We start from the raw sequence: 14080 nt of genomic DNA, 5'->3' as shown, positions 1-14080 counted from the left end.
TCTTACACTCACTCACACATGTGCTCAACTTTACTCATAGGAATAAGCATTTTCAGGATAAAGGCCCATGTAACCAGCCTGCACTCCTCCACGTACCAGCATTCGCTGTGTGATTCATAGACAGTTTGAAATCCACCATCCTGCACTCTTTTCAGAATGGCTTGTGAGGAGCTGAAGATCAGATTCCTTTTGAGGGCTTTGTGAAGGTGAGAAAGGGAATAGAGGGGCAAGGTTAGTGGGGATATGATAGCAAGTGAGACGTCTGCTGGTAGTACTGAGCTTTATTAAATCCTTTGTCTCCTTTTTCTGTTTTCACCAGGTAGCTGCATTTTGTGATGTTGATGAAAATAAAATAGCAAAAGGTTTCTACACTTACCAAGAATCCAAGGTTAGTAACAATTAGTGTCACTTCCATTACTGTCATCTGGAATTATCTTGTGAGAAGTGACATTCTAAGCTCATTAGACAAACAACAACAAAAAGAGTGTCACTAATTTTAAATATAGTGAAGAATTATAGTATGCAGTCCATACTATATTTATTTAATTAGGGGTCTAGATGGCTGGGGATGGGTAATGGAATGTGTGGAATTTGTCTTCCTATACAGTAGGGAGCCAGAGTGACATTTAGCACCAATTGTGATTGTGGTTTTTTGTAATATGAGAACCAAATGAGAGCAGCAACTCATTTCACATACTGCATAGAACAGATGGTGGTAAGTTTTGGTCAGTTCCAACCCCTGCTAGAATGAAACCATTGGCCTCTCTTATGTTAGCAATCCTGCACCCTCCAGTCTCCTCACCAATAGATATTGCTACATGTGGGGAATAAGCAGGCAGGAACAGAGGCTCTTCAGGAACAAGGATCCTGTTTTCATGTAGATATCTCTAGAAATGCAGAATAAGAAAGGGAATTACGTGGGTTGAGTTGGAGGGAGGGGGCAGGGGGAGAGATTTATAGAAGCAAAATTATTTCCCTGAAGACTGTTTTCCATGAAGATTCAACTGCTCTTTAGTAGGAGAGGGGAAATGGAATGATGTGGGGTTTCATGACTTAGCATCTCCTGCGTCAATAAATTATACCAATAAAAAGCATGATCAGAGCAAGTCTGTGTGGGAGAGAGGTCAGTTTCTAGATCTAAGGTAAGGGAAGTTCTTTGTACTGTAGTTGAGAGGGAGCCAGGAGCACACTGCAGTCACTGAAAATGTGGTCAGTTTAGAGGGGAAGAAAAACAAATGTCTTTTTAATGTATTCTGTGTATGGGGCCAAACTCCTGTTGAAGTGAGTTTTACTACCGACTTTAGTGGGAGCAGGATTTGGCCCATGTTGCATAAAAGCTAAAATCTATGGTGAAAGAAAGGAAGGAAGAAAGAAAGAGAGAAAAGTTTAGTGGTTATTTATAGAGCTATATTCAACCTAGCACAGTGTTTCTCTTTGAAGAAGAGTCCAAAGGATAGATTGTAACATGCTCCCTAGGTGACATGTCTCTCACTAGCCCAGCTGGGAATCACCTGGACAAATGTAGGCAGTAGGTTTTTGTGTTACTCAAGATAAAGGAAGAAGATATTTAAATGGCAGTAAATGAACCATCTAAAAAGAAAGTGTCACAGTCCTGGAGCAATATTGATTTTTATGGTAATAAAACAATTTAGCGCCATTCATGAGATTCTACTGTAAGCATAAGGCCAGATTCAGTGCTCTTGATTTCACTGGGCAGTCAGACCCTTGGAGCTCAGGACTCTGAGAAGCTGATGTATGCCATCAGCTCCTGCTGAAGGCAATGGGAATTGAGGGTGTTTAGTAACTTTGTAGTATCCAGGGTCTTCATTCTTGATGATCCAGTTGAAATATTTGTGTAATAAGCTCTGGCCTGAAATCATGTGTGCATCTATCTAAGGCATGTACACATCTCAAATCAGTGGTCATATAAAAAAGTGCACTGGAAACAACATTCTGTAGATTGGAGTTAAGAAAACTGATTGTACAAAAGAGTAATGGTCAGATGAAATTAGTTATTGGGTGTTACAGAAAGTAGTTGTTTATGGTGACCCAGAAACTACATTGTATTTGAAGTGAAAGGCAAAGTAATGAGCCATTCTAATACATGATCTTTGAATACAATTTCACTCTTTAATGCCAAATAACCCCCATTATTGAGCTAAAAATAACTCTTTATGTCTTCTAATGAAATTTCACTGTTTGCAGGAGAGACCAAAACCCCAAATTCCCATACAACATTTCAGAGACGCAACCCCACCTTTCATTATCTGTGTAAAGTTGGTGAGTACAGTTTTTGGCATAAGCTAAATGAACCACATCTGTATCTGCTAGCATCACCCTAATTAAGGATGTGCTTTTGTTTTATTATAAAACTCATTTTCCAGTGGTTTACAGAAGTGTTTTTAGTAGGACTGTCAAGTGATTTAAAAAAAAATTGTGATTAATTGCACTGTTAAAGAATAATAGAATACCATTTATTTAAATATGTTTGGATGTTTTCTACATTTTCAAATATATTGATTTCAGTTACCACACAGAATACAAAGTGTACAGTGCTCACTTTATATTATTTTTATTACAAATATTTGCACAATAAAAAACAAAAGAAATAGTATTTTTCAGTTCACCTAATACAGGTACTGTAGTGCAATCTCTTTATCGTGAAAGTTGAAATTACAAATGTAGAATTATGTACAAAAAATAACTGCACTCAAAAATAAAATAATGTACAATTTTAGAGCCTGCATGTCCACTCAGTCCTACTTCTTGGTCAGCCAATCACTCAGACAAACAAGTTTGTTTACATTTGCAGGAGATAATGCTGCCTGCTTCTTGTTTACAGTTTCACCTGAAAGTGACAGCCGGTGTTTGCATGGCACAGTTGTAGCCAGCATCGCAAGATAATTACGTGCCAGATGCTCTAAAGATTCGTATGTCCCCATAAGCTTCAACCACCCTTCCAGATGACATGCATCCATGCTGATGAGGTGTTCTGCTCGATAACAATGCAGAGCAGTGCGGACCGACGCATGTTCATTTTCATCATCTGAGTCAGATGTCACCAGCAGAAGGTTGATTTTCTTTTTTGGTGGTTTGGGTTCTGTAGTTTCCGCATTGGAGTGTTGCTCTTTTAAGACTTCTGAAAGCATTTTCCACACCTCGTCCCTCTCAGTGTTTGGAAGGCACTTCAGATTCTTAAATCTTGGGTTGAGTGCTGTAGCTATCTTTAGAAATCTCACATTGGTAGCTTCTTTGTGTTTTGTCAAATCTGAAGTGAAAGTGTTCTTAAAATGAACAACGTGTTGGGTCATCATCCAAGACTGCTATAACATGAAATATATGGCAGAATGCAGGTAAAACAGAGCAGGAGACATATAATTCTCCTCCAAGGAGTTCAGTCACAAATTTAATTAGTGCATTTTTTTAAACGAGCGTCATCAGCATGGAAGCTGGAATGGTGGCGGAAGCATGAACGGGCATATGAATGTTTATCTGGCACGTAAATTCCTTGCAATGCTGGCTACAAAAGTGCCATGTAAATTCCTGTTCTCATTTTCAGGTGACATTGTAAATAAGAAGCAGGCAGCATTATGTCCCGTAAATGTAAACTAACTTGTTTGTCCTAGCGATTGGCTGAACAAGAAATAGGACTGAGTGGGCTTGTAGACTCTAAAATTTTACATTGTTTTGTTTTTTTTGAGTGCAGTTATGTAACAAAAAAAAATCTACATTTGTAAGTTGCACTTTCATGATAAAGATATTGCATTATGGTACTTGTATGAGGTGAATTGAAAAACACTATTTGTTTATCATTTTTACAGTGCAAATATTTGTAATAAAAAATAATATAAAGTGAGCACTGTACATTTTGTATTCTGTGTTGTAATTGAAATCAATATATTTGAAAATATAAAAAAGCATCCACAAATATTTAATAAATTTCAATTGATATTCTATCGTTTAACAGTGTGATTAATCACAATTAATTTTTTTTATCGCAATTAATTTTTTGAATTAATCGCATGAGTTAATTGCGATTAATCGACAGCCCTAGTTTTTAGTCAAAACTCATCCTAAAATGTAGAGGCCAATTTTGTGAAATCGTTTTTAGAGATTATTGCAGGGAGGGAATGGAAATGTTGGAGTAATATTAAGAGTAATAAAAGTAAGGATATCTTTAAAGGGTCCTTAATCTGTTCTCCCTTTTTGACGTACCATTTTGTGGGCACAAATGTCCTTGCATGTTGCAGACATGGTTGGTCACTTGCCCTTGTTTGTACCCAAAATATTGCAACCATAACTGTGTTCAGGCACAGAAACTGTGGGTGCAGAAACAGAGACTTTGTTTTATAAACCAGGCCCGTAAGTCATTGTGTGCAACATGCCCATCCTTAAGCCTCTTCTGCGTCTGAGTACTGCTGAGAGTCAAAGATTGCAACTGCTTTCTCTTTCACTCATTCGGTTGACTCCTGAATTACTAAACGATGAGCAGCAGATATTCTGCTATTACATTAAAATAACAACATAGCACAACACAAATAAGGAACAAAACAAAAGCATCAGATCAGATGCTGAAAGGCATGATAGCAAATACCCTCTCACTGTGAATACTAAAAGTTACTGAAACTTACAACTAACGCTACATATTTAAAAACCATATTGGCAGGTTTCCTTCATATAAACAAAGACATTTAAAACCTATTCGGTTTTTATGATTGTTTAGCTGAAATTCATCCCCTACAATCCCCTTTGACCTTAGCACCCCCAAGGTTAGGGTCAGCGCAGAGATCAAAGTACTTCACAGTTGTAAAACCAGGCTGCAAGTACCCCAGGGCATTATCATGTAGACAGGTTGGTAATAAGCCTGACATTGGCTAGTAATATTGCAACTAATTTAATTTTTCATATGAAACATAATGGTGGATAGAAGACCAAGGACAAAACAGCTGCATAACCCATTATAAAGTACATCTAATTTCTGAAGCCCTGACAAGGAAGCTATTATACAATATCTTGTCTGCTCTGAAAACTCTGGTCCATGATTTCAACTGTAATTTTACAGTACTTTTCTCTATCAGTGACTGTATTCTGTGTGCAGACTACATTATACTGCATAGCACCTTTAAAGACAATGTTTTTGGAGCCACAATTCGGTCTACTTAGATGGAATCTTTGTGGAATGGCCTCTGGAATCTCAATATCTTTTAATCACCTTTCTGTTGCTGTAAAATTAAGAATGAAAATAGTCACAATTTTGGTGTCAAATACCCAGAGACCATGGCCAAGTAACATCCTCATTTACACTTTTGCACCCTACTGTCTGAGGTGTCTTGTTGGCTGATGGTAACACTGATGTTACTGGAGCTGAGATCATACATTCTGCTAGTGAGGCAGCATAGAGTCATAGAATATCAGGGTTGGAAGGGACCTCAGGAGGTCATCTAGTCCAACCCCCTGCTCAAAGCAGGACCAATCCCCAACTAAATCATCCCAGCCAGGGCTTTGTCAAGCTTGACCTTAAAAACATCTAAGGAAGGAGATTCCACCACCTCCCTAGGTAACCCATTCCAGTGCTTCACCACCCTCTTAGTGAAAAAGTTTTTCCTAATATCCAACCTAACCTCCCCTACTATAACTTGAGACTATTACTCCTTGTTCTGTCATCTGGTACCACTGAGAACCGTCTAGATCCATCCTCTTTGGAACCCCCTTTCAGGTAGTTGAAAGCAGCTATCAAATCCCCTCTTCATTCTTCTCTTCTGCAGACTAAACAATCCCAGTTCCCTCAGCCTCTCCTCGTAAGTCATGTGCTCCAGACCCCTAATCATTTTTGTTGCCCTCCACTGGACTCTTTCCAATTTTTCCACATTCTGCTTGTAGTGTGGGACCCAAATTTGGACACAGTACTCCAGATGAGGCCTCACCAATGCCGAATAAAGGGGAATGATCACGTCCCTTGATCTCTGGCAATATTCCTACTTATACAGCCCAAAATCCCGTTAGCCTTCTTGGCAACAAGGGCACATTGTTGACTCATATCCAGCTTCTTGTCCACTGTAACCCCTAAGTCCTTTTCTGCAGAACTGCTGCCTAGCCACTCGATCCCTAGGCTGTAGCAGTGCATGGGATTCTTCCATCCTAAGTGCAGGACTCTGCACTTGTCCTTGTTGAAGCTCATCAGATTTCTTTTGGCCCAATCCTCCCAATTTGTCTAGGTCCCTCTGTATCCTACCCCTACCTTGTCAGCATATCTACCACTCCTCCCAGTTTAGTGTCATCTGCAAACTTGCTGAGGGCGCAATCCACGCCGTCCTCCAGATCATTAATGAAGATATTGAACAAAACCAGCCCCAGGACCGACCCTTGGGGCACTCCGCTTGATACTGGCTGCCAACTAGACATGGAGCCATTGATCACTACCCGTTGAGCCTGACGATCCAGCCAGCTTTCTATCCACCTTATAGTCCATTCATCCAGCCCATATTTCTTTAACTTGCTGGCAAGAATACTGTGGGAGACTGTATCAAAAGCTTTGCTAAAGTCAAGGAATAACACATCCACTGCTTTCCCCTCATCCACAGAGCCAGTTATCTCATCATAGAAGGCAATTAGGTTAGTCAGGCATGACTTGCCCTTGGTGAATCCGTGCTGATTGTTCCTGATCACTTTCCTCTCCTCAAAGTGCTTCAAAATTGATTCCTTGAGGACATGCTCCATGATTTTTCCAGGGACTGAGGTGAGGCTGACTGGCCTGTAGTTCCCCGGATCCTCCTATGGGCACTACATTAGCCTTTTTCCAGTCATCCGGGACCTCCCCCGATCACCATGAGTTTTCAAAGATAATGGCCAATGGCTCTGCAATCACATCCGCCAACTCCTTTAGCACTCTCGGATGCACTGCATCCGGCCCCATGGACTTGTGCTCGTCCAGCTTTTCCAAATAGTCCTGAACCACTTATTTCTCCACAGAGGGCTGGTCACCTCCTCCCCATACTGTGCTGTCCAATACAGCAGTATGGGAGCTGACCTTGTTCGTGAAGACAGAGGCAAAAAAAGCATTGAGTACATTAGCTTTTTCCACATATTTGTCACTAGGTTGCCTCCCCAATTCAGTAGGGGGCCCACACTTTCCTTGACCACCTTCTTGTTGCCAATATACCTGTAGAAACCCTTCTTGTTACTCTTAACATCCCCTTGCTGGCTGCAACTCCAAGTGTGATTTGGCCTTCCTGATTTCACTCCTGCATGCCTGAGCAATATTTTTATACTCCCCCATGGTCATTTGTCCAATCTTCCGCTTCTTGTAAGCTTCTTTTTTGTGTTTAAGATCAGCAAGGATTTCACCGTTAAGCCAAGCTGGTCGCCTGCTATATTTACTATTCTTTCTACACATCAGGATGGTTTGTTCCTGCAACCTCAATAAGGATTCTTTAAAATACAGCCAGCTCTCCTGGACTCCTTTCCCCCTCATGTTATTCTGCCAGGGGATCCTGCCCATCAGTTCCCTGAGGGAGTCAAAGTCTGCTTTTCTGAAGTCCAGGGTCCGTATTCTCTTCCCTCCTTTCTTCCTTGTGTCAGGATCCTGAACTTGACCATCTCATGGTCACTGCCCCCTAGGTTCCCATCCACTTTTGCTTCCCCTACTAATTCTTCCCTGTTTGTGAGCAGCAGGTCAAGAAGAGCTCTGCTCCTAGTTGGTTCCTCCAGCACTTGCACCAGGAAATTGTCCCCTACGCTTTCCAAAAACTTCCTGGATTGTCTGTGCACTGCTGTATTGCTCTCCCAGCAGATATAGGGATGATGGAAGTCCCCATGAGAACCAGGGCCTGTGATCTAGTAACTTCTGTTAGTTGCCTGAAGAAAGCCTCGTCCACCTCATCCCCTTGGTCTGGTGGTCTATAGCAGACTCCCACCACGACATCACCCTTGTTGCTCACACTTCTAAACTTAATCCGGAGACTCTCAGGTTTTTCTGCAGTTTCATACTGGAGCTCTGAGCAGTCATACTGCTCTCTTACACACAATGCAACTCCCCCACCTTTTCTGTCCTGCCTGTCCTTCCTGAACAGTTTATACCCATCCATGACAGTACTCCAGTCATGTGAGTTATCCCACCAAGTCTCTGTTATTCAGAGAAAGAGCAGAGAAAGAGGCCACTGCGCAGGCTTTTAGCAATATTAAAAACATAAGAGAATACAATAGTGGCCAAGTGGACAAGGACTAAATTGAAAAGGGAAAGGGTTTCTTTTCAGATTTCTTTCTTCTAAGGAACTCAAATCAATTTGTACACATTAACAATGGGGCACTGAGAGCTTAAATGACTGTCCAAGGATACATAGGAAGTCTGTGGTAGATCCAGGAATTGAAACCTGATCTCAAGCCATGTTTATTATTAATTATTATGATTTGTAGTATAATAGTGCCCAGAGGCCCTGACGCTAAGCACTGTTCAAATATACAGCAAGGGTTTGTCCCCAAAGAGCTTGCGGTCTACTCAGCCAAGACAAAGGATGGGGGCGGGGGAGGGACAGAGAGGTGAAATGGCTTGCCTAAAATCACCCAGCAGGTTCAGTGGTTTCCTGAGTCCCACTCCAGGGCCCTGTCCACTGGACCATTCTGCCTCTCTTGTTTCCTCTCTCTCCCCTTTTGCCTTTGCAGGTCACCTTTATGTAGTGTTCTTCCATCAGTCCCCCTTTCTGCCAACAATACACATAGTATAACTTATGTTAGTATGACACCTTCTCGCAGAGGCTGCATGAGCTTGGTTTAAATTGAAATCTCATTCTTACTGCCTGTGCTATTGTGGCTGGACTTGAATGACCACACCTTTCGGTAGTCATTTTTAATCTGCTCTGGAAAGCAGCCCTACGCCAAAAACAAAACAAGCCTGTAACTGACTGTGGTTTAAAACATTTAGGTCTCCTGTGTGGAGAAGTCCTCAAACTTTAGGCCTGACCACTAGAGGAAATGGTTTCTAAACTGATTGAAATCTGCAGAGATGTTGAACTTTCATTGATCTGTGATGATATTGTGCAGACTAAGTATAAAGCTGAGGATTCGGTCTTTGTTATATTTTTAGACTGGTTGAACTTGCTTTGTTTTCTGTGCCGCCCACATCCGAAACATGAGCTGAACAACAAACCTACCTCACTGCTATGTATTTAATTCACCTCCCCCCAGAACGGGCTGTCAGATCTGAGCTTTCACAATCCCATCTCTGCTAATGATCACAAAGGAGTTGGAGGTAGCAGAGCAGCCTGTAGACACAGTTATGCAGCTCATCAAAAACAACTAATAAACTAGGTGCAATAGCCAGAAAAACAGTGATATAATCAGTCATGGAGTGGGAGGGGAATTAACACAAACTGATATTAAGGCTGATTAAATGAGAAGCCTTTTCCATAGTCATGGATATCTTTGGCGTTGTAGTCCTTTTGACACAAATTAATCCCTGCTGAACTTGTTACCTGCAATTGTCGGAGATTTCTGGAAGGCAGAATTAGCAGCACATCCTCTCAGCTCTTAGACAAGTTCTTCTTAAATAAAAGTCATTAACAGACTTCTAAACATCCTGGGCTGTTGCACCCGTACATCCCCATTGATGGACAGGATTCTCCCCCATATATTGCTGTACAGGGTGGGCATAATATAAATTACAGAACCAAATATGAAACAATTATCCCTACATCAAAAACTTGGCAGGACTAATCACCCATTCATCTTACTTGTTTAGCATTGTGAAGCTAAGCATGTTACCTATCTATGATTCCTTCAGTAGCTCTTGCAAGAGAGGTCTCACACTAACTAAAGAGCAGTTTTGTTCTGGCGAATGACTGTGTTAAAGTGGTATCAGTTTGAGAGAATTGATCATGGCAAGGTCTCTTGCCATGCTGGGCTTCAATTCCTGTGCTCTGGGATGAGATGGCATTTCTCCTGAAGACTTGTCCTAGTATTTAAAATATTGTCCAAGAATGCATTCCATAGGCTTATTTTCCTTTCTTTTGCGATCCAGGACAAGAAGAGCTTCTTTTCAGTTCCAGTGTAGATTTTAAAGCTGTTGCGAAACAAGTCTGGTTTGTGCCTATTCTGTTGAGAAGATTAGATAATAAATGTATTGTTTTTGTGGAACTTCCGTGACTGCCATTTACTCAGTATAGTGCTTGCTTGCTCACTGGATTTTGCAGGCAGCATCTTTCTGGCTTATGCTGGCATTATTTGTCATTAACGTTTAAAATTAGTTCTTGAAAGGAAAAGCTACACTATGCAGTCCCTGCTCCATTTGTAAAAAGCTTTCAGTGCATTTAGGCCAAAGAGCTACAGCTGCAATTCTGTGGAGGTAGAAAAGAGGTGTGTGTGCAGTTGCGTGTTTTGCTCATTGTGAGACTAAAATCTTTGCTCTTGATGGTCCAAATTCTATCCCAAAATCTTAAAACCTGCTTCACCTACAGCTTTGCATTCTTTATGTTTTCTCACTTTCTCCAGAGTAGGCGAGAGGAGCATGCTCTTTCTTGTTCCAGTTCTATTCCACAGAGTATTGTGGCTCAGGTTAGATTCCAAGTGCTTGAAGTGAAAAGGGCTTTTCTACTTTCAAATCTCAATTAAGAAGCCAAAAGCTAGTGTGTGAGAAATACAGTAGGTTTTCCTGGCAGCTTCTTGCATTAGTTCAGCTGTGTAAAGCCATGCCTCGTTTCAGCTCCCCAGCCTGCTGCTCAGGGAATGATGGGATTCCTTTTAACCACACGGCTTAATTTAGCATCTGAGTTTTAAAGAACAAAACAAAACTTGAAAATAAACCTACACCCAGAATTCTGACCATGTAGTGGGAGGCTCATCCAGCTCCCTCTGTCCTGGCCTTGAGAGAGGTGAAGACCATGGGTCATAACTTAGCCATACGTTGTTATGTAGAATTCCACATTAACTTGAGTGGGGAATCTTGCACATAGATCACTGACGTATGTGGTTGCAAGTGAATCACAAAACAAGGGCCCAGTCCATCAAACTGCTGAATGCCCTCAACTACCACTGATTGCAATAGGTGAAGCGGGTGCTCAGCAAATGAGAGAGTTGGGGCCCTGAAGCTATTGGTCTTCTAAAAAGAAGTGGGGTTTTGTGGTGAAGGGGAAGAGTCCGCTCTGTTTATAAAGCGCATACTGTGGATATGGGGACTATCCTGTCTCCTGAGTGGGAGGAGAGGTGCTGTGGCAATGACTGGGGAAGGTGGCATGGGAATTAAGTGTATCCTGTGCCTGGCTCTTACCTAGGTGTGCCAGGGGGAAGAGGGCACAGCTTCCCCCACATCTTGGGCTCCTTGTGCAAGGGACAGGCACACTTGCAGTCCCTGTAGTTGGGAGGGAGAGGTGTCTCTCCAAGGGAATGGGAGATGGACAGATCACACACAAAAAGGGACCTTCCCAACACCCCAGCTCAGCAGTCTCTAAAGAAACATAATGAACCTGTCAAACGGTTTTGAGCAATTGGGCGTTAGTTTTGTAAAGCAAGGACTTCCTTAAAAAAGCTTCTCACTTCTGAAGTCTGCAGATTCTGTGTTTAGTGTCCATGTGTAAATAGTCACATTTCATTTTATTTCACACTTCCAGCTAGGTGTGATAATCTGTACTTCCTGTCCTAAACGGTTTAGTGTTGCTGTGTCCAGCTGCCACATTCTGCCCCAGAGCTAGCAGTGTTTGGGTGGTGAGTGGCATATACCCTACTTAAGTATTTTGTTGAGCACTTTGTCAATTGCTTTAGACTCTTTTGGGATGAAAGGTGCTATGTAAATTATGTATTAGCTACCACTATATCACTCTCAGGCACAGAAAGCATCAGAGTTCAATAAATACAAGCACTAGGGCTTGTGGTTACCGTGTTGCTGAAATAGCACAGCATCAGCAGCAGCTTTCTTAATACTTTTTGCCGAGCAGACTAAAGTGGAAGAACTGAAAAAAGGTAATGAGAGCCATATGGTTTTGAGGCACAGCTCGCTGGGGTGGGTTTGAGGTCTGAAGCAATGTGCCTGCAGATGTTTCCTTTCATCTGTCAGTTCAAGCAGGAGAAAGAATGAAGAGTTGTTCTTTAAAAAGTCAGAACCACAAACCTGACCCTCTGAGAAGTGGAGGAACATGAAAGGAGGGAGTAACACAGCTTTACTGATGCTCACACAATCCAACATTTATTTCCCCAAAGGCAGCAATGATCCAGGTTATAGACATGACATTAGCACTACTTGGATACTTTTGTTAGCATTCTCACATCTTATGTGCTAAAGCAGGATTAGGGCAGTTCATTTTTTGAATGGGAGACCTCCAGGGAACACTCAGATGCTAAGGGAAGTCGTGTTTGTAAGAGATTCTGTTGATGGCTCTCTTCCTTGACTGCCCCTCGGTGATATGGGAAGTTGGAGATGTCCTCAGCTGGGTGAGAAGTAAAGCTGAGGTTCTGACAGTTTGTGGTCATTAAAGATCCCACAGCAATTTTTTCATCAGATTTTGACCAGGACAGTTGAACATTCTGCCTCCCTGAATTCCTCCAGCCATTTCAGTTGTACGTATTATGCTTCACTTCTTTCCTGTATGATTTCATAGTGGTGGTGTGCGTTGTTAAAGCTCTTAACACAGCTGCTGTGTTTCACTCAAAGGGATGCTGCAGCAATCCTGGTTTATCCCTTACTTACATCTTAAGGTATTGTCATGATTAATAAATTATTTATGAAGAGCTTAAAGATTTGTGAAATTAAAGACTATAGGAGGGCGAAGTATCACATCAGAAATGCTGAGGTTGGCGTGTTTACTTAATGACATCACTGTCTTGCAATATTGTGCATGGAACAAAAATACAGAGTTTCTTGTCCAGACAGTAAAAAGGATTTGAAGGAAACACCTGTAACTATGGTTAATATGCCAGTTGCTTGTTGAAAGGTGTATTTCACCAGCCAAGCACATTGTGCAAAATCCACAATTATTACTATTTTGTTAAATGGCATCCTCGTTCCAGTCTCTTAAAATGTGTGTGTTCTTAAAAAACAAAACAAAAGCACACACACAGTCTTCTGCAGAGCTGGTTTCAGTGCAAATCCTGTGTTGTGCTTAGCAGTTAGAATGAGCTGTTTGCCAGCAGTCTGAACTGGTGACTATCCCCCCTGGGCTATCTTGGAAAAGTTCTTGAACATGCCGGCTTTCACCCCATGAGCTGAGGATGAAAAGAGAGTCTGAAAGCTGCCAGTATTTCTCTCTGGAGTTACAAGGTTTTTGTTTCCAGGGGTTGGCAGGGGGGGTGCGTTGGGGGTTGATCCAGAACATGACCAGTTAGGGAAGGAAAGAACAAAACAGACTTTGAACTCAGAGATAGAAGTAAAACTTTTTTTTTGCTTTCTCTATTCTCTTGAAATAAGCTGTCTAGGGTCATGAGTTTCTAAACTAATGCAATCATTTTAGAAGGATGTGGGGGGATGTATGCACAGATAGATTTCTCAACTGTTTTTTTTATTAATTTTTAGATCAACAACTGATCCCATTTTCTTCATTTTACCTGAATGAACTAATGCTGTGTCTCATCCCACAGGATCTGACAGGTGGAGGATTTGAAGAAAACTTGGCCACACTACACTTGAAAGAGGGACTGGATTATCATCATTTCAACTGAACTCTGAGGTACAGCAGTGAAATTGGTGCTTTATGTATCCTGAGTGATGTGTATGTTAAAAACAAAACTATGTCCAGAGAGGGTTAGGTTTTGTAGTTAGTAATTTGAACTTCACCCAATGTATCTCTTCTAATCATTTATTCTTTTCTAAAGGCAGGATAAAGTTATTCCTTTGATATCTATATTTACCAGTTGTTAATATGCCACATTACTGGCTTAGCAGTCAGTTTATAATCGTGATTCTTCCTGCTTATTATCACAAAAACAATAGTGAAAGTGCTATTTTTGTTGCTAATTTTAAGTGTACAAAATTTGTTACTGCTGCTTATACTCTTGGTGTAAGTGGCCCGTCCAGTATTATCCATTAGATTACAGAGCAAGCTGCTACCATAAGAAAACACTAAAGCCATAGCAAACAATGTACACAGCAGTTTAAATGTTC

The 14080-nt window shown here is 41.3% G+C and overlaps 1 protein-coding gene across 7 annotated transcripts in view; it reads left to right on the top strand.

Annotated features, from left to right (window-relative positions):
* B3GNTL1 (UDP-GlcNAc:betaGal beta-1,3-N-acetylglucosaminyltransferase like 1) overlaps positions 1 to 14080 on the top strand; it is a 359547-nt gene that overhangs the window by 340620 nt on the left and 4847 nt on the right. For all 7 annotated transcript variants that reach the window (XM_054047297.1, XM_054047298.1, XM_054047299.1 and 4 more), the window contains 3 exons: positions 320 to 388; positions 2206 to 2280; positions 13558 to 13646. In XM_054047297.1, coding sequence (XP_053903272.1) covers positions 320 to 388; positions 2206 to 2280; positions 13558 to 13638 — 225 coding nt within the window. In that variant the 3' untranslated portion in view covers positions 13639 to 13646. The remainder of the gene's footprint in view (positions 1 to 319; positions 389 to 2205; positions 2281 to 13557; positions 13647 to 14080) is intronic.

The sequence above is a fragment of the Malaclemys terrapin genome, chromosome 13 (genome assembly GCF_027887155.1).
Source record: "Malaclemys terrapin pileata isolate rMalTer1 chromosome 13, rMalTer1.hap1, whole genome shotgun sequence".
Taxonomy (NCBI): Eukaryota; Metazoa; Chordata; order Testudines; family Emydidae; genus Malaclemys; species Malaclemys terrapin.
Note: the sequence above shows the minus strand (reverse complement) of the source record. Positions and strands in the feature narration are given on the sequence as shown.